The following is a 19632-nucleotide window of genomic DNA, read 5'->3' on the forward strand; positions in this document are numbered from 1 at the left end:
TTGCAACGGCTAATGTGTAATTTTGTGACATTTTGAATTAGTCTGGATTCGCATGACGAGTGATGAATGCATAGCAGGAAGGAGTTATAACCTGTCGATGCAAACTTCTTTGTAAGTTCATGCGATTACCTCGGTTATTTTCACTTTGAAATGTATATTCAAAAGTAATTTCCGAGATTTAAACATTAGTACCAATCATTTGCCGAAAGCAAAGTTTTCTCTCGAGATGAGAAATATTTTTCACACCGATCGAAACATGTGAAAATAGCATGAAAATTGGAGAAAATATATTTGTTTTTTCTCGTAATCAAATTCTCTCGAGTTCAAACTTCTCCAACTTGGTTTAGTATGGTTTGTGGCTTTTCTGGCGTCTTTTAATCATTTTGGTGTCCCATATTTATACATGCATTTTGTTTGCATTTTTTGTTAATTCCTGAAGGCGTTAACTTAAACAAACGAATACAAAAAAAAAAATTATGCATCTGTGAAAGATTTTGTTTTCTCTAGTAAATTGTTTCCCATTGACAAAAATAAAATATTACCTCCAAATTTAGACCATTTGCAATAACATCAAACACTTTCAGTGAAAGTTCTGTTCCTTTGTCCCACAAAATCTCCATAGAACTTTTTAACTCAGGAATATGTGAAGGCCATTCCTGTCAAATGTTTTAAACAATACAAGCACTTCTTACATGTGCAAATAAAGTACAAATGAATAGAGCAAATATGTCGTCATTTAATATATGCTTGCATAGGAAACCGGTTTAATTTTAGTTGAGCATTACTTAAGAGACCTGTGTATTCTACAAAAATGTTCATTGCTCTCAAAATTGTTAAGTCAGTTTTGTTACTTTTTATGACGTAAACAATTTGCACAAACTAGACAAATGGAATTTTGCATCTGTCTATTAACGGTCATATTATGAATAAAGCTATCAAGTATAGGAATTGACCGCGTTAAATCCTTCTCCTTTGCCTAACACACACGTATTGACAAATATATAATTCAGGGTACTGTTGTTGTTGAATCATTCGTATAGTATTTTTGGGGAAAAGGAGGTATGATAATTTCCCCAATTTTTAGTTTGAAGCAATATTTTGTATTTTGAAATTCTGTACAGTTGAAACTGCACATTTTGCAAGGTCGTTTCTATCTTGCTTCACTGTTGTATTCTGTGAAATACAGCAAACGTTATTAGATGTAAAAGGCATGATTATAGAGCAGCCAGTCAATTACTTTTAGATTCTCAGCAACTCAGTATTTAACCCAAAGGTTTCTCTGTGGTATAGAAATATGCTTAGGCCTGTTACATGTAGCTAGTAAACGTTGATAAAGTGGGACGTCCGTTCGACTGCGCCGGGTGTATAAATAAGCAGCCACGTTCGGTCGGATTGGGGAAGTCAAATGAGATGCCTCCTGTAGGGTAAGAACCCTTGAAACAACTCCCTGTAGATGCCTTGTAGCAAGGCATAATTTCTTCACCTATTCAACATACATTTGTACAGTCTGTTCATAGTGGCAACCAAATTTTACCACCATCATTTAGTTCGACCTATGTAGCAGAAACCATCTATTTTTTGAATGGTTAATGTCTTCTCGACCTGAATATATTCATTCACGAAATAATTACCACTAGTCGTTGATAAGCAATCAATCAATCGACGTATATTTATTTTATTGATTAAATACAGCCAGAATGAACAAAAATGCCGTATTACTTTTCTTTGCTTTTTTACGTGATTTAAAACTGGTTTTTTTTTTGTTAACTTAATCATTTCATTAAATTGATAAAAATATATTAATTAAATAAAGCCAGAATAAAAAAAAAATACCGTTTTTCTTTAAAACTTTTTTTTCTCTTAACTTAATCATATTCATTAAATTGATAAAAATATCTGAAGGAAATCTGCGTGCCGAATGAAAAATGTGACAGGTACATTGCTATGAGGGCATACGATACAGTTTTGATCCCACTGTGATTTTTTACGAAAATTTGCATACAAGCTATTTTTCACCTAGCCAATTCAAATATGTAATAAAAATTATACCTTAATGTGCTACTCTAAGAGATAAATGTAGTCGACATTTTAGACACTTACTCAAAGTTTTGTTTTTTTGGACATTTCTATCCTTTGGATAGACATACCTAACTTTTTTGTTTCAAAAGATAAACACAAGTGGATTTTTGTAAAAACATTTGGAAACTTTTCTTTACATAATTATGCTTTAAATTTGTATAAAAATTCTTTGGAAATAATTAATTATTATCAAAGTTTCATGATTTTTTGCTGTATATTTATCTAATTTAAAAAAAAAATCATCGGTGACTTTTTCATAAAAATTGGTACAAATAATCTTCATATATAATCAAACCTAATGTCATTTTAAAAAAAGAGGGGTCCATGAACTCGTTTTCAAGTTAAATCAGTCTAAATGATATAAATCAGTCGAAAAATGCATCTTTTCCCGATATGTCACAGTTTGACGTCGCGAAAAATAACTTTTTACGTGAGAAAAGTCATGTTCTCCCCTGTAACTGTATCGTATGCCCTTACATACATGCATATACTAACCGGGAATGCTGTTGAAATATTTTCGATTTGCAAGCTTCAATTCAAATATAACTATATTCGAACCGGAAGTCCGCTTACGGTATTGAAATTATTGTGTCAGGATCCCAGACTAATGCATATATACGTCATCCTCTTTTTCTTATTTATATGATACACAATTAAATGCATATTTGATGATTTTAATTTTTATAATATGTAAACTAACGTCCAAAAAAACATGACAAAAAGTCAATGGTATTAGAATAGAATTCCTAAAATCTAACTAGCTGTTATTAGATATTTAGCAATAATATAATCGCAAGAAAAAAACATACATCTGAATATTCTTCTTGCTTATAAATAGTAACGTTCCATGTTTCCTTATAATCCCCCGGATGTTCTGGACCGTTCAGCCTATAAAACAATACCGATATTAAATAACTTTTAAAATAAAAGCTTCTTAGTATATGCTTTAGTCAAAGAGTTCTCTCAGAAGCTTTAATTGTAGTATTTCCTACAGTTCATGGACTATCTAAACAAAGACCAAAGAACAAAATATATTTGTTATTTCTTCACTTAATTTTTTTTCTCCAAATTTATTGATAATTGCTGAATGCTATATTCAGGGCGAGATAATACATGTATATAAATGTATATGCGCTAGTCCGACACAATGAGTCGAAAGACATGCTCATGTAAGGAGATGATACAGGAATGTCAATAAGACAGTCATCAAAAATATTACAATGCTCTTAATAGTCTTTTAGAAGCACTCTAACAGATATTATTTTTTTCAATCAATTTCAAATGGCTTCTACTAATAACGTGTGTAGTGATAATTCTTCTACAATGGATCCCTGCTGTTGTTTCGCTCTTGTCTGGAGCGTCAAGTAGTGGGTGGTCAGTGTGTAAGTCCTCCTACGAATTAGCACGTTAGAAATCGGTTCAGTGTGTCGGTCAAGAACAAAGCAGGGTTCATATATATTTGTATTGAATAAACATATTTTTTGTCCGGAAATGCAAATAATATTTGCCACTGAACATGAAACATGAATTAATAGGCATCATGATCAATTCCTGATGAATTAAAATTGTATGTATGTATGCATAGAAAGATAAATTTCAGTCTATATCGTTTAACAGCAAAGGCTACAGACGGGATATATCCACTTATTCAGTAAAATGGATCTTCCGATGGGTGACGATTTTAGATACTTGATGGCCTTTCACATAAACTGCCGATTTCAATTAATTTTATGATGCTACTTTATGTAGCTTATGTTGCTTGTCTTAAGCGGCAGTTTTGGCTCCGCTTCCCAAACTTCGTGCTGTATTTTTACCCTTAATTGTTAGTGGTCATCCAGATATTAGCTGCTTTGTGTAGGTTTTTTTTTATTGTGTGTTTTAGTTTTTACGACATATAAAAGGTAAAGTGGGAGGTTTGCGAGCATGCACATTCTTTCCCAAATGACTATAAACCACATATCGTTAAAATGAATTAATAACAACGAATAATGCTTTGCCTTTTCTTGTATCATATACTTTGTATTGAATTTAGAGTAAAAGGCAATGTAACAACACTCCAATTAACACACTTACGATGAAATAAAATAAAAGTTAAGAGACTTTTAGGGGTCAACACAACTGTAGACTTAAAAAATTAGACCGGTGGTTCTCGTCGAGCACTCCAGCTTCCTCCACCAATAAAATCGTACCGCAACGATATATCCAGTAGTACTGAAAGTGGCGTTTAACACCAACAATCAATCAATCAATCAATCCAAAATTGGGATGTATTTGTATTATCAAATGTAGAATATGCCAGAAAAATATTCCTTAATAAATATGAAATTTTGCTACATTAGTTATTTATACTTTTCACCCTCTTTTCCAACCCATCCAAAGTTATAATGTTTTGATTTTGATCTCGCGAACTTTTCTTTTTCTTCATCTGGTTGCATAAAGAACCTTCTTGATGACCTGAAGGCATCGTTTATCTGAAAATTAAAATTAAAACACCGGTTAAGCACATTTGACTGGATACAAAGACCATATTAAATTTAGATGAATTTTTTAGCAAACTTTTCACGAACATACCCAATTACTTGTTTTTATTGAAAACCTCGTAAATGTTTATTTTTTAACTCGATGATTAATACTTTCGAAATACACACTAGAGATAATATTGGATGCATTTTTTTCATATAACCAATGATAACGAATGTTTTCCTATGGAAAATATATAAGAAATAAGGAATTTGATAATAATTACTATCCAGGTGAAGGATACAAAATATTCAATAATTTTATTTAACGAATTTGCATTAATAAAGTTAACAGAGTTTTCTTGTTGAGAAAGAGAGTAGACGTCCTGATTAAGAACTCGTTAATCCAATGATAAAATACACTATATACGATAAACATATATATAAGATATATTTTACAGCTAAATACCGGGTAAATTAAATTTCTATGATATTTTTTAAAAATCGTTCTGTGGAAAGACCTTTAATTTGATGTTGTTCTGATTTTGAGTTCCGCCGCTTTTGTCTCTAAAGTGTCGCTTTTGTTTCGCAACATGTCGGTAAGATATTTTATATATGATATCGTACAATTATTGCACTTTTGAAACTCACCCTGTTTAAACGAACACTTTTACATATAAGAGTTATTTCCCCGTATATTGTTTGTTTTGTTATCGCTTCTCTTTAGAAAGTGTAAAAAATATCGCTGAAATTTTTCTCCCAAATGTTCGTTACTTCCTCATGATGATCTGCCCAATTTAGATCAAAGTGATCTGGTTACATGCAATACGAGTTATTTTCCGTTTTGTGTTCGATATAAATGACATACCGTATTTAGTCCATAAGTAGGTAATTGAGGATAAGGTCATGTTCTAAATATTGAACTTTGTTTGTTAGCGCAACACCTCAGAAACCACAGGAGTTTTTAACATATAATTGGTCGTAACGCCAATAAACATAGGTCAAAGCGGTCTTATGACTTTTTATGTTTTCCCCCTTAAAAGTTCAAAATAAGCTGGTTTGTAGAATGACTAATTAGCCATACATGTAAGGGTTGGCTTTTTATTTCAGGTACATGACTTTGACCTTTTAAATTAAGGTCAAGATCAAAGGCCAAATTGACGTTCTAGATTTTGACCTTTGCTCGTTTAATCCTAATCAATTTAAACTTACAAAGGAATACAAATAAAGAAACGGAGAAAAATGTTTGAAACATTATAACGAAGATTTAGATACATTGAGTTTTAACCAATCCAATGACATTTATAGGAGTAGTTATTGCCCTTTTGAAACCTAAATAGATCATTTAATGGTGATAATTTCATACTGGTTGATATGTAAACCGGAAGTTGCATTTTTGTACTAATTTTAGCTAGATATAGTATATTTTTATTTTCTCAACATAAAGAAACAAATCATACAACAACGGTTGTGATATTATGTAAACCGAAAGTAACAAAGTATCTCCCGTATTTTAAAGGAAATAATAGAAAGCATATATGTTTAGAGTCAGTGTAATGTACGCTATCATATTACACTGACAGTGGCTTTTTAAAACACACGTAGCAAGGTATCTCATTATTTCAAGCAAAAGTGTATGAAAAACTTATATTTTTGAAATCAATTTATGATGTAAAAAGTAAAATAACAAAAATACCGAACTCCAAGGAAAATTCAAATCGGAAAGTTCCTTATTAAATGGCAAAATCAAAAGCTCAAATACATCAAACGAATGGAAAACAGCTGTCATATTCCTGACTTGGTACAGGCATTTCCTCATTTAGAAAATGGTGGATTAAACCTGGTTTTATAGTTAGCTAAACCTCTCACTTGTATGACAGTCGCATAAAATTCAATTATATTGACAACAATGTGTGAACAAAACAAACAGATAGATCATATGACACTGAAAGGTAGAAAATTAACTCCCTTTTTCGAGTTGAAATATGTAGAAACCTTATATATTTTTGGAATCAATGTAACTTGAAGTAAGCTATCATTTCAATTAACCGGGAGTAGCTGATTGTCTCTCTTAATTCATACACATTTTCAATAACCTATATATTTATGAAATTCGTACTAGTATTATCTAAGCTTTTTCCTAATGCCTAAAGTGACTTTTTATGAGCAACACGACTGGTGCCACATGTGACTTACATGACCAACACGACGGGTGCCACAAGTGGAGCAGGATCTGCTTACCCTTCAGGAGTACCTGTGATCACCCTCGGTTTTTTGGTGGGGTTTGTTTTGCCCAGTCTTTAGGTTTTTTCTATGTTGTGTTTTGTGTACTGTTGTTTGTTTTTGGTCTTTTTCTTGTTTTGCTATGGCGTTGTCAGTTTATTTTCGACTTATGAGTTTGAACGTCTCTTTCACTTTGGTATCTTTCGCCTCTCTTTTTGAACCGCAATTTATATGTTTTCTCAGTATTTATTAAACAAAAATTATTTTCTTTTTTTTTTTATCTTTATTCAAACTAATTTCAACTTAAAGGATCAACAAGTTCGAATTTGTTAGTGGAAAGCAATTCAATTGTTCTCAATTTTTTTTTTAGATTTGTATATGCTCTTGTTTTACAATCTTTTTCGGCTGAGTTGTTTCTAATATACTTAACAAAACTAAAAATGTAACACATATGGTAATTAAAAACTAGCTACCTCGTTACTCAACAATAATTAACTTAGGTGTTATATAAATATTCTGAAATCTGCCATTATTTGAAGTCAAATATTATCTCCCGCAAAACGGGATTTGATTGTTGATCATTCGATCTGAATCCCAACTGTCATTATTTGTACGTATTACAACAACTTACAACGTCTTGAGAAATGCCATGGTTTTTCAGGTAACAGAATCCTATATCTTCAAGCGCTTTACACATTTCTGATCCCAATTTGTCCAGGTCAGCAGCTGGACAATCTTGACCTAAGGCATACGTCTGGAAATCTATTACAGGTATATACAATGTATTCATCTTATCTGCAAATAGAAATGTTTATTCATGTACAACATTTTAACAATCAACCAGTGCAATAATGATTTTTAGTAGGGTACATATAGCTCATTTTTTTGCTGTTGTGTTTTGTAGACTGTTGTTCGTCTCTTCGTAGTTATTCGTGTTGTGCCATTGCGTGGTCAGTTTGTCTTCGACTAATCAGTTTGAATATCTCTCCGGGAGCGTTGAAGGAGAACCATGCGTGAAGAAAATGGAAGACACAATACGCTACAACCCCACCTTCCCCCCAAAAAAATACAACAACGAAAAAAAACAAACAACAAAAACATGTAAAAAGCTAGCTGCTTAATACTCCGCCAAAATGAACATTCATTGAGAGAAAACATTTTTATTTCAAGGGTTCAAAACACTAGTTTGCTTAGAGAGACAAATAAAACATGTTATTATTGCTAACTTATCACCTGTTAAATGTGTTATAATTCATGATGGGATACTTGAGTTATCATCCAAAACAATTACTAAGCAAGAAGTATACGCCCCAGGGAGTATAAAATCTATCTTAGTACCAATTCTTTCGAGAATCCCAATTTACATAAAACATCATTTTGGGGTATATACTCAAACAAAAGTGGGAAGGACTTCCGCTGACACTGGTTATCCCAATAATACTACTGAATAAAAAATAAATAACAGTTCCTTTCAGGAAACTTAATCCACCTTTAAATAATTGTGCAAGGGTTTCCTGCCACTGGCTGATCTGTCAATCTAGAGGAGAAAATGCCTTATTATATTACTGAAATTTTAAAAAAGTTATATTTGAAGAGATTTCAATTAGACATTTTGATTCAAGATTGTTATATTGCTGTCATATTATAATGCTTCTTCTGAAGTCTGGATATACTGAAACCCATTCTTGGGCCGTGTTTGTTTTAAACAAAGGGTTCCCATGCCATGGCTTATACACGAGGTCTGAAAGCGTATGACCAGTAAAAATATTCAAGAAAAATTAAAACCAGATTTTCCTACAAAGAAAAATTCATCAAGCAAGTGAGATTCCTCATGAATGCGAAATTTCTCATTTAAGATCCATTGAAGTGCCGTTGAGAAAGGTTCAAATAACTGTCAGGACGAGGATGCCCCCATTGGTAGAGATGCGTCATAATAATATTTACTATCCCACTGAAATCCTAATAAATTATGATCCTTTTCTGAAATCGGAATTAAGCGAAATTAGACACCGTGAACCATACAACTGGACTAATTCTATAACTGCCTCAATATTTTGGTATTGCACTGCTGAAAATTCTGGAGACATACCTGATTAACTGAATTTACCCTTTATGGTAGAATAAATCATGAATTAATCTAAATGAATTCGGCTCTTTCTTTGGAACTTACCCTAAAGGAGAACAAACAAAATTAAGGAAAGGTGCATTTTTGAAGGGACCTTTAATACGCCCAATCTTTAATTCTTTTTCAATTCTTCATTGTACTACAACTGGATTTTCTCTGGCGCTATTATGATTTCGAGGAAAATTTAAATCAGATCTTGAAAAAAAAGAATTTATTGAAAACCCATGTGTAAAACCATGTATCAATCTCTCTTTCAACTGTTGATTGTAACCCGATAAATATTTATTCAATTCAAGAACTTTTACCGGAGAAGGAAGGTTTGGCAGAGGATGCTCGTTTAACTTGGCCCTCTGTACAAGTGAGGGTATAATGTTTATTGCTGCAATGGACACACTGGTGTTTGAGTTTACAGTTTTTTTTATGTACATTCCCCTGACTTACAGAAAGCCAAACAATAGCCGATGGGGAACTGAAATTGTTGTTGGACCCTACTTGGAAATGTATTTTAGGGGTATTCATAAAGGAGCTCCTTTCCTGAGACGTGGCACTGTTTGACCGTTCAGTCAGAGAAAAAGACCTCCATAACTCGTCATTTATGGTATCCCATCTAAAATTTAGAACTTTTCTAACCTTTCTAAATTTCTCATCATATGTTTTAGCTGCTTGAAATCCCAAAGATTTACATAAACCACGAATAGTATAACCATACTTTATCAAGGCCAAAGCAGAATTCAAAGACTTTCCTAAATAAATGGACACAAATATGTCAAAAGCATTCATCCACTGATGAATTGATTGGAGCTCCCTTTTGTTTTTCCTATTTGAAAGAGTGATGTTAAAATTTTCAAACAAAGTTGAGGAATCTTCCTCAATATAAGACGTCAGCAAAAAGGCAAAGTTCACATACTTGTCTGCCCAAACATCATCTTTTATCTTACAACTAACATGAAAATCTATTGGTATAGAATCTTTTAACATATGACATGCATAGGGGTGTCTACATTAGCAGAGCTTGAGTAAAACTGCTCACTAGCTATTAAATCCGGATCCGATGATAAGGGTGGCTGAAATATTGCTAATGATGAGTCATGGTCATCACTGTTGTCATGTTGTATAGATGCCAACGGCGGTATACTTGTAATAACCGGAATCTGCATAGACTGTGTTGTGCTTGCATGACCAGTTTGTGAAGAAGGATTTAGTATGACTGAAATGGTCGGCATCACGTTATTGTCCTTTACTAGTTGAATGCCGGAACTGTGCAACTTTGCAAAAAAATGTTTCACCAATGTCATTAGCGGATGGACTGGTTTGAAGATTATTGTTCGAAGAACTCATAGTAATATTGTCCGGCAAATCAGCTCGTTGTGGTTGTGTCCTAGTACTCCTACGTTTCTTTGCCCTTGGTCTATTTAATGTCGGCAAAGCAGTAGTCTCCATCTCAAAAACATCCCCAATTGTCGCCTCATTGAATGTTTTTCCAAAAACCCCTGTGCTGCCAGTAGCTAATATCGCAACGTTGATATACATTTTTTCGTAGCTCTTTGTTTATCTCTATAACTTTGTTATTATAATTGTCTTCCAAACCCCCGGAGTATCTCGGGAGCAACTGACCTATAATCACGTGACGAACATGATAGCGTTTGATCATGTAATTGGCAAAAATTCAGCGGATAAATCATTGCCGCCAATTTGAAGATAAACACAATGAGGCTTATCATCAATAATTTTGATAAATTCTTGCCTTTGAACGCATTTTGGACCCGGACGAAGCGTACTTCCACCCAAACCGAAATATTCTACTTGAATGTCTGTACCATCAAACCCCAAATTAAACCATCCCTGATAGCTATTTTTAAACACAAATGATTTCAATCTATGAAGAGTGACCAAAAAATTAATGCACGTCTGACCATGGTTCAAAGGTAAAAATTGAAGTTACAAATAAAATGATTTAAGGTTCTCTTTAACCTGAAATATAGCTGTACTTTCAACAAAGATGGACCTTCCTCAGAGGAAGCTAAATACAATTTTGTAACATCACTAATATTTTCCCACCATTTGTGCGATAGATTTGTATATGATTACGCATTTAGTACACACTTATCTTATTTAATGTCATATACACAAATAATCACGTCACATAGTTTTACCAAGATAAAGGACAAATACATACACCATGTGAGTACTTTTAGGGTGTATTATGAAATGTGTATAAGGAAGTTTGTTAAAGCGTTAATTAACACAAATATATATATCGCAATCAATGCTTTCTTTGAAGACAGAATAATCCCATTATATATTAGATGGACTCCGAACCGACCAGTTTTTTGTCTTCTAAATGCATTTTTAAACGAAAACGCAAGGAAATCTCAACGTGGTTTAACATGGCTGTGGATATACAAATCGATTTAGCATACTTTAGGCATGCACACTATATTATCAACATATTATCAAGACAGCGTTTTATCGGTTTGTGTGTTCTAATTAATTTAGGTATTTAAGTCTTAATGAGCAAAAGAAATTTGCAATGACATTTTTTTTTACAATAATGAGACAACAATTGTTAAACTATGTTCAAAAACTCCTCAATCTATTTTGAATTTGCAAACCAAGTAAAGAAACGCTGAGAGAATCTCATGCACCTCAACAGGAGCTAGAACGGTTGAGTCTCTGTCTATGAACGCACCATCAGCCTTGCGAATAAGGAGTCAGTCTATTTGTCAAAATAGGTAATCGGACACAATCTGAAAATTTACAGATAAGACGACTTTTTTGTATCTTCAGATCTAAAACCTCGAAAATACATTTCTCATGATCTGATACACAGACTCATAGTTTCGGTCAGCCTATTCGTGATTGTGAAAACGAACGTAAGTAGTGTCGATTTGAAGACCTAAATATGAAGCAAAACTTAATGTTTATTTCGCTGAGATATATGAGAGGCATATTTTCACTGAAATATGGGCATTTAAGCACCAGGTCTTCGCCCTTTTTATGAAAGTTAATTGTAAGTCTAAGTCCATAACTGTTTCTATTTATCTCTGAGAAGGTTTTGTACGAAATGTTTTATATAAAAAACAAAAAGAAATCACCAAACGGACAAAATGTTGTCGATACAAATATCCTACGTTTCAATGATGTCGTCTTCGGTCTATTCATTCTTGTATTCTTTGTGGAATTTTCATGACCTTTATCAAGACGATGTCCACTGTTTAATACGATAATATAGTTGTTTTTCCAATTAAACATGAAATCTAGTAGCGTATGTTGTACAAAAATCAAAGGTTTTAGTATTATTACAGACTTGTTATTGTGACAGTCGTGTTTGAAGATTTTGTAGTAAATCTTTTGGCATTTTTTGAGAATCAACATCTGATTTACAACTGTTAGTTAAGTTTACCTCATCACACTATTTTGTAAAGCCATCTTCTATTGTTGCAAGAGTTGTAAAGATTTTAAACAGATGAACTACAAATGAGACAAGCCTGCTATAAATAGTTCTTCATAAAGAATGTTGGTTTATCAAATAAAGACGGAATATTTTCATCGTACTTTAAAAAAAATTTAGGCCAAAGGACAGGAGTACAGATTTATTTTTCTTTTCATTTTCTGAAATAAGGTGTATGAATTGAATTCTCTTAACACCCAGTCTACCATAAAACCATGCAAAACAGTTCACAAGGAGGTCATCAGATTTAATCGAAACTTTGTGTGCTTAAACAACATTATGAAAGAAGTCCACAAAACAAATATTTCAGCTGGTTCCCATGCCTTTCAGTTAGGAGATGCTGTAATGTACCGGGAACCAGTTTCCCCAGTTGGAGGCAGTATTTTTCTATGAAAATGACCAATTTCAACACCCTGTAACTTATGAATGCAGAAAACAACGAGATAAAGAACGATAATTTATTGAAAAATAAAGTATTGAAGCTTCATTAACTCATCAGTACTTGAATTTATGAGAAACTTTTTGTGGATTATTCCCAGTGAGATAATCCAGTAAAAAAAATATTTTCAGAAAATCATAAAAAGTACGTATTTTTAAAATTATCTAGCCTATGGTCCATTAAAAATATAAAGATAACTGCCTTTGTTTTATCAATTGGAATACTTAGCTAGTAAACTTGCTGGGGTCTCATTGTAGTACATTCTAAAATTCTAATCTAAAAATGCCTAAATTTACATTTTCTCTCAATAAATCAATAAATTTAAGAAAGGTATTCTGTAGATAATTTTGAAAATGTAAGTGTTTCTTTTTCAAAAGCACTATAACATTTAACAAAATAAGTCAAAGTAACGATGACCATAGTTCAGTTACAATTTATGATGCCATAAATATTGAATTTCTATGATACAAAGGGAGATAATCCAGTAAAAATGCATTTTTAAAAATCTAAAAATCTCATTTTTGTAAACTTACCAGCTCTCTGTCCATTAAAATATAAACATATCTCTATTTGGTTATTTTAAGTGACAGTGTTAAGAACGCGTTTTAGCATATACGATTGGTTGACTCTTGTTTTAGTACTTTTTAGAATTTTCCTTTAATAATGTCCAAATTTACAATTTCTCTTACAGAATCAATGAATTTTAAATATCAATCTGTAGATAATTTTGGAAATATATAAATTTTACTTTTTTAAAACCTACGGAAGCGTATTAGGGCCTTCCTTTTCATTTATTTTTTTCAAATTGTCGACTTTAATCTTTGAATTATCAACTTTAATCTTGGAATTTCCAGCTTTAATCTTGGAACTATCAATTTTAATCTTGGAATTATCAACTTTAATCTTGGAAATTCCAACTTTAATGTTGATAATTCCAAGATTAAAGTTGATAATTCCAAAATTTAAGTTGGAAATTCCAAGATTAAAGTTAAATTTTTTTGGTAGTGATGTGCTATGTTTGTCTCAAACAATATACCTATTTTTTTATAATATTAACTAATATTTGGTACCTTTATTCATTATAAAAATTGTGACCCGCCATGACATTTCCAGGCTTATGGAGGTAGAACGTCATTGTTAGAAAAAATTATAAACATGATAAATATCGAGATTCAATGGAATACGTATTTGTGAAGTAGAGATAAACACTTTACCTTGGCTTCTTTTTTGCGGACGCCGAACTATACATCATATATAAGTTTTCAAGAAGTTTTACGTCATCGTTTGAAGTGAAAAATATTTGAATCTACATTTTAAATTGATACAAAAAAAAAATTTCTCTGCTCCATAGATTTTTTTTCATAAATGGAATTAATGGAGTCTGAAATTTATCCATAATGAATGCACCGTATCAAATGCATATAAGAGAATACCTGCTTATAAACTGTTACGCGTCGCATACTATGTATAGAGACATGCATAATAAATCTAAATTAAAAGACAAATTTAAAGAAAGGAATTCTTAAAGCTTACTTTGACAAATTTTAAACTAACTTCATTTTAACAAGTTTAAATTACATGTTCTAAAATAGAGCTACAAAAAAATCAAAATTCTCTGCCCTATAGATTTTCTTTCGTAAATGGAGTCTGAAATATATCCATAATAAATGCACCGTATCAAATCATATATGAGAACACCTACTTATAAACTGTTAATCGTCGCATACTATGTATAGAGACATGCATGATAAATCTTAATTAAAAGACAATTTAAAAAAAGGATTTCTTATGGCTTACTGTGACAAATTTTAAACTAACTTCATCTCAACAAGTTTAAAAAACATGTTCTATAATAGAGCTAAGAATTGTTTGTATTGTAGTAAATTCAATTCTTTGAATTTTATTCAAATACGCCATTGAACATTACTAAGCGCCAATAAATACAATGATTTTGTATTTTATGAATTAGTGCCTCCAATAAATAAAAGTCATTTTCATACCGGTATTCGAAATGACTCGTTTCATTGCTATTACAACAAATATGTCATAATAACATGACAGAGAGTTTTGTTTCGAATATTCTAGAGAAATAAACAAAAAGCAAATTTTAGACAATGCACCCTTTTTTGTCAGGAAGTGGCTAGTCACATAAATTTAACCACGTTTTTCTCACAATGACGTTCTACCTCTATAAGTCTGGATATGTCATGGCTAGTAACATATATGTAATAAAATATGTACAAAGAATGACCTTTACTTGTGTACAATATTTTAATGCAAATATATAGTCCCTGATTGATTCAAATACCACAATTGGCCATTAATATAAGATTTCCATAACATATTTATAAAAGATATGTAGAACATACCCCAAATCAATATAAAATTATTAAAAAACTAACCAGACTCAAGCTAGCGACCAATTCCAGCGACCAATCAAGCTAGCGACTAATTCTATCGACCACTAAAGTTAACAATGAGAATCAACACGTTAGAGAACCTTTCAGAGATATGTCTGAAAATCACAAATTGACATTATGCTACAACGTTCTTCTGATAAGAAATACGTAATATATCGCTTTTAAATGTTTAATGGACCACATATGTCTACATTTGCAATAAATAAGGGACGGAAGAATAAATACATATACTTTTTAGAAAGGATAAAGTAATTAATTTTGTATAAATTTTACTTTGGAATTCAATCTTTCTAACAATTAACGTGAGTAGCGTGGTTGCACAAGGCTTATGCTTTAAATCAGTAGTTCAGTATTTGAAGATTTTATATTACATGGCATTGTACACTTATATGAAATCGAGATCTTCGTTTCTTGCCGAAAAGGTAAGAAAAAAAAAAGCAAAAACAATAACAAAATCAAAAACAAAAACAAAAAAAAAGCAAAAACAAAACAAGTTAAAAAAAATAAAAGTATCTATGTTATTTGTTTGCGATACTTAAAATTAAGATTTTTAACGAGTAACACTAACTACATATAGTATAGATGAATTAATGAATGGCCATCTTAGAGCATAACGGCTAAACCAAGCCTCAAGATTCAGAGGTGTATTGAGAATTGTAGAACATATAAAAATAATCTTACATTAGTATAGATGTCAAGTTACGATGAGATAAATAAAAAGTTAAACTGAACAAGAAAGACGCTATATGCGGTAGATAAAATCATATAACAGCTTTCTATACTCTCGGCATCCTCAAATATCGTGTATTTCCTTAAACCCTTTAGGTAAAGAATTACTGTATCGGCCCGGTCAAACACAACAAACAAGAAAGTAGTACATATTTCAAACAAAATAGTTCCTACGCATATAGCTAAAACTTTGTCAATAAGTAATATATTTGGTTTATTTTGGTATCAAATGAAACCTTAATCACTTGTATTCACTAAAGGACCATTGTTGAAAGTCTCTTTTGAATAATAATAAAAAAAAATTATAAAGCAGGGCATATTTGCCCTGTTGCTGAGATTTTGCTCAGTACCTATTTTTGTACTTCCAAATTTCCGGGAACCAGTGCGCACAAAAAGGTATGTTGAATTTTTTTAGGAGGAGTAAGGGTAAAGTTTAATTGACAAACAATTACCATCACATTCTTTGAAATTAGGGCAATAATTATTCGTTTTACCCTATTGGATAAAATAGCCGGTGCACTTTCCCAACCGGGCATTTTCATGAATAAAAGGGCCTGGGACAAGCTTTCAATTCCACTAGGTGTGGGTAAAAACTTTGCCGTAGGGAACTGTACACAAAGACTGAAAAATGTGCCCATACCCATTATTGATAGGTAACTTAGACTTTGGAGTGGCCGGTGAAGTCTTCATGTGCATTTTCCCACCCAGGTATTCATATGAGTTGAAGATATGGATATTACTTTTCAATCTAACCATCTAGGGTCAAGAACTTTGCCGTAGGGAAACGGGAGGATAGCAATTCCTGCCATCACCCCTGTGCTGAAAAATTAGAAATTTGGTATGTTGTTGTGAGCTTCCGGTGCACTTTCCTACCCGGGCATTTTCATGAATAAAAGGGCCTAGGACAAGCTTTCAATCCCACTAGGTGTGGGTAAACACTTTGCCCTAGGGAACTGTACACAAAGACTGAAAAATGTGGCCATACCCATTATTGATAGGTAACTTAGACTTTGGGTGGCCAGTGAAGTCTTCAGGTGCACTTTTCCACCCTGGTATTCATATGAGTTGAAGATATAGATATTAGCTTTCAATCTAACCACCTGGGTTCAAGAACTTTGCCGTAGGGAAACGGGAGGATAGCGATTCCTGCCACCACCCCTGTGCTGAAAAATGAGAAATTTGGTATGTTGTTGTGAGCTTTTGGTGCACTTTCCCGCCCGGCCATTTTCACGAATAAAAGGGCCTGGGACAAGCTTTCAATTCCACTAGGTGTGGGTAAAAACTTTGCCGTAGGGAACTGTTCACAAAGACTGAAAAATGTGCCCATACCCATTATTGATAGCTAACTTAGACTTTGGGTGGCAAGTGAAGTCTACATGTCCTTTTTCCCACCCAGGTATTCATATGAGTTGAAGATATGGATATTACCTTTCAATCTAACCACCTAGGGTTAAGAACTTTACCGTAGGGAAACTGGAGTATAGCGATTCCTGCCACCACCCCTGTGCTGAAAAATGAGAAATTTGGTATGATGTTGTGAGCTTCCGATGCATTTTTCCACTCGGAACCAGACAAATAATTGTTTTTGTTACGCCCTTTCTGGCCCCTTATTCTAAACAGCTATCGAAATGACCCCTAAAGTAAACCCAAACCTTTCCATTGTGGTATGGAACCTTGAACTAAAACTCAATAAAGATCCATAAACTTATACACAAGTTATTGTCTGCAAATCAGAAAAATAGTTGTTTTCTGCCTCCATTATTATCAAACGGTATGGGCCATGACCCTCCAAAAATCGATCGAAACTTCTTTAGAAGTTAGGAACCTTGTGGTAAAATTTCATAGAAATCTATACTTTTATACACCATTTATTGTCCTGAAACATGAAAAATTCTTGTTTTGGCCCCTTTTTGACCCCTAATTACCTAACAGCTACGACAATTAACCAAAAATAAATCCTAACCTTCCCCTTCCTTTTGTTGTATGGAACCTTGTGCGTAAATTTAATAGAGATCCCTACACTTATACCCAAGTTATTGTCTGTGAACCTGACAGAAAAGTGTTTTTGTTAGATCCTTTTTGACCCATAATTTACAGCTATGACAATAAATGAAAAATAACTATGTTTGAGGAGTAGGACGATAAATTTTTTAGTCAATCCGTAAACGTATTTGAAGAAAAAGCCAAAGAAAAATAATTGTGAAGCAATAAAATGGAAGGATATCCTCACTGGAGTGTTTTTAATAAAATCTTAAATGTAGAAGATGTGTAGAGTAGGTTTGGAATAAGCAGTACTCGTCAGTTAAAGACCGAAAGGTGGAAACATTGCACGTATTTGTATGTACTTGGTTAGCAGTGTTTTACAAGGGAACATACTTGAAAGGGTCATACAGGAGAAGTGACGGTTTAAAATTGACTAAAAAGTCTAACAGGAATACTTTTCTTAGACACTGGTTTCAAACTAAGGATCAAGGTTTCAAAGGAAGGAAGAAGAACATTTTTCCATAACAATAGGGTTCATATTCAAAATTTAACGGAAGATTCTAAGATGGAGCAATATGTGAAGTGAATTGCGCATACCAAGAAATCTTTTTATTTTAAACTAAAACAAATATATTGTAAAGTACTAACAACAAAAACATGACATCAACATTTAAAATAACAAACACCATTTAACAAAAATGGAGTTAGTAATGAAACAAAACAGGACGAGGGTAAAAGTGGAATGGCTATAAGAAAGAAAAGTGGAACAAGAGGTAATATGGAAAAACTAAATTTTTCAATGATTTTAATTCAGATTTAAAATCTGAATTAGAGTATGAAGTAAATTCAGATCCAGAGCATGAAAACCAGAGAACTATGTACAACATGTGGTGCCGGAAGAAGGATTAGATTTGAGAAGATACACACTTTTTTTCCCGGAAAAGGATCATTAGAGTCAACAGGTTTTCAAATGGAAAATAATTATAGCGGGATTGAAAGCTTGTCCCAGGCCATTTTATTCATGAAAATGCCCGGAAGGGAAAGTGCACCGGAAGCTGACAACCACATACCCAATTTCAAATGTTTGTCCATTACGGGTGGTGGCAGCTGTCGCTTTACTCCCACTTCCCTACGGCAAAGTTCTTGACCACAGGTGGTTAGATTGAAAGCTAAAACCCATATCTTCAACTGGTATGAAGACCTGGGTGGGAAAGTGCACCTGAAGACGTTACTGGCCATCCAAAGTCTAAGTTACCTATCAGTAATGGGTAGGGGCTCATTTTTCAGTCTTTCTATACAGTTCCCTACGGCAAAGTTTTTACCCACATCTAGTGGGATTGAAAGCTTGTCCCAGGCCCTTTTATTCATGAAAATGCCCAGATGGAAAAGTGCACCGGAAGCTGACAACCACATACCCAATTTCGAATTTTTCTCCATTACGGGTGGTGGCAGCTGTCGCTTTACTCCCACTTCCCTACGGCAAAGTTCTTGACCACAGGTGGTTAGATTGAAAGCTAAAACCCATATCTTCAACTCATATGAATACCTGGGTGGGAAAGTGCACCTGAAGACTTCACTGGCCACCCAAAGTCTAAGTTACCTATCAGTAATGGGTAAGGGTACATTTTTCAGTCTTTGTGTACAGTTCCCTACGACAAAGTTTTTACTCACATCTAGTGGGATTGGAAGCTTGTCCCAGGCCCTTTTATTCATGAAAAATGCCC

At 33.1% G+C, this 19632-nt stretch overlaps 1 protein-coding gene across 4 annotated transcripts in view; it reads right to left on the reverse strand.

Annotated features, from left to right (window-relative positions):
• Positions 1 to 19632, reverse strand: part of LOC127724143 (uncharacterized) — a 311392-nt gene that overhangs the window by 9109 nt on the left and 282651 nt on the right. For 2 of the 4 annotated variants that reach the window (XM_052231017.1, XM_052231015.1), the window contains exons 3-5: positions 4429 to 4550; positions 2889 to 2967; positions 543 to 656 (exon numbers count right to left, since the gene is read on the reverse strand). In XM_052231017.1, the coding sequence (XP_052086977.1) occupies positions 543 to 656; positions 2889 to 2967; positions 4429 to 4550 (315 nt within the window). Of the gene's footprint in view, positions 1 to 542; positions 657 to 2888; positions 2968 to 4428; positions 4551 to 7392; positions 7557 to 15178; positions 15253 to 19632 lie in introns of those variants that run through there. The other 2 variants (XM_052231014.1, XM_052231016.1) reach the window with 2 other exon arrangements.

Source organism: Mytilus californianus, unplaced genomic scaffold, assembly GCF_021869535.1.
Source record: "Mytilus californianus isolate M0D057914Y unplaced genomic scaffold, xbMytCali1.0.p SCAF_14, whole genome shotgun sequence".
NCBI lineage: Eukaryota > Metazoa > Mollusca > Bivalvia > Mytilida > Mytilidae > Mytilus > Mytilus californianus.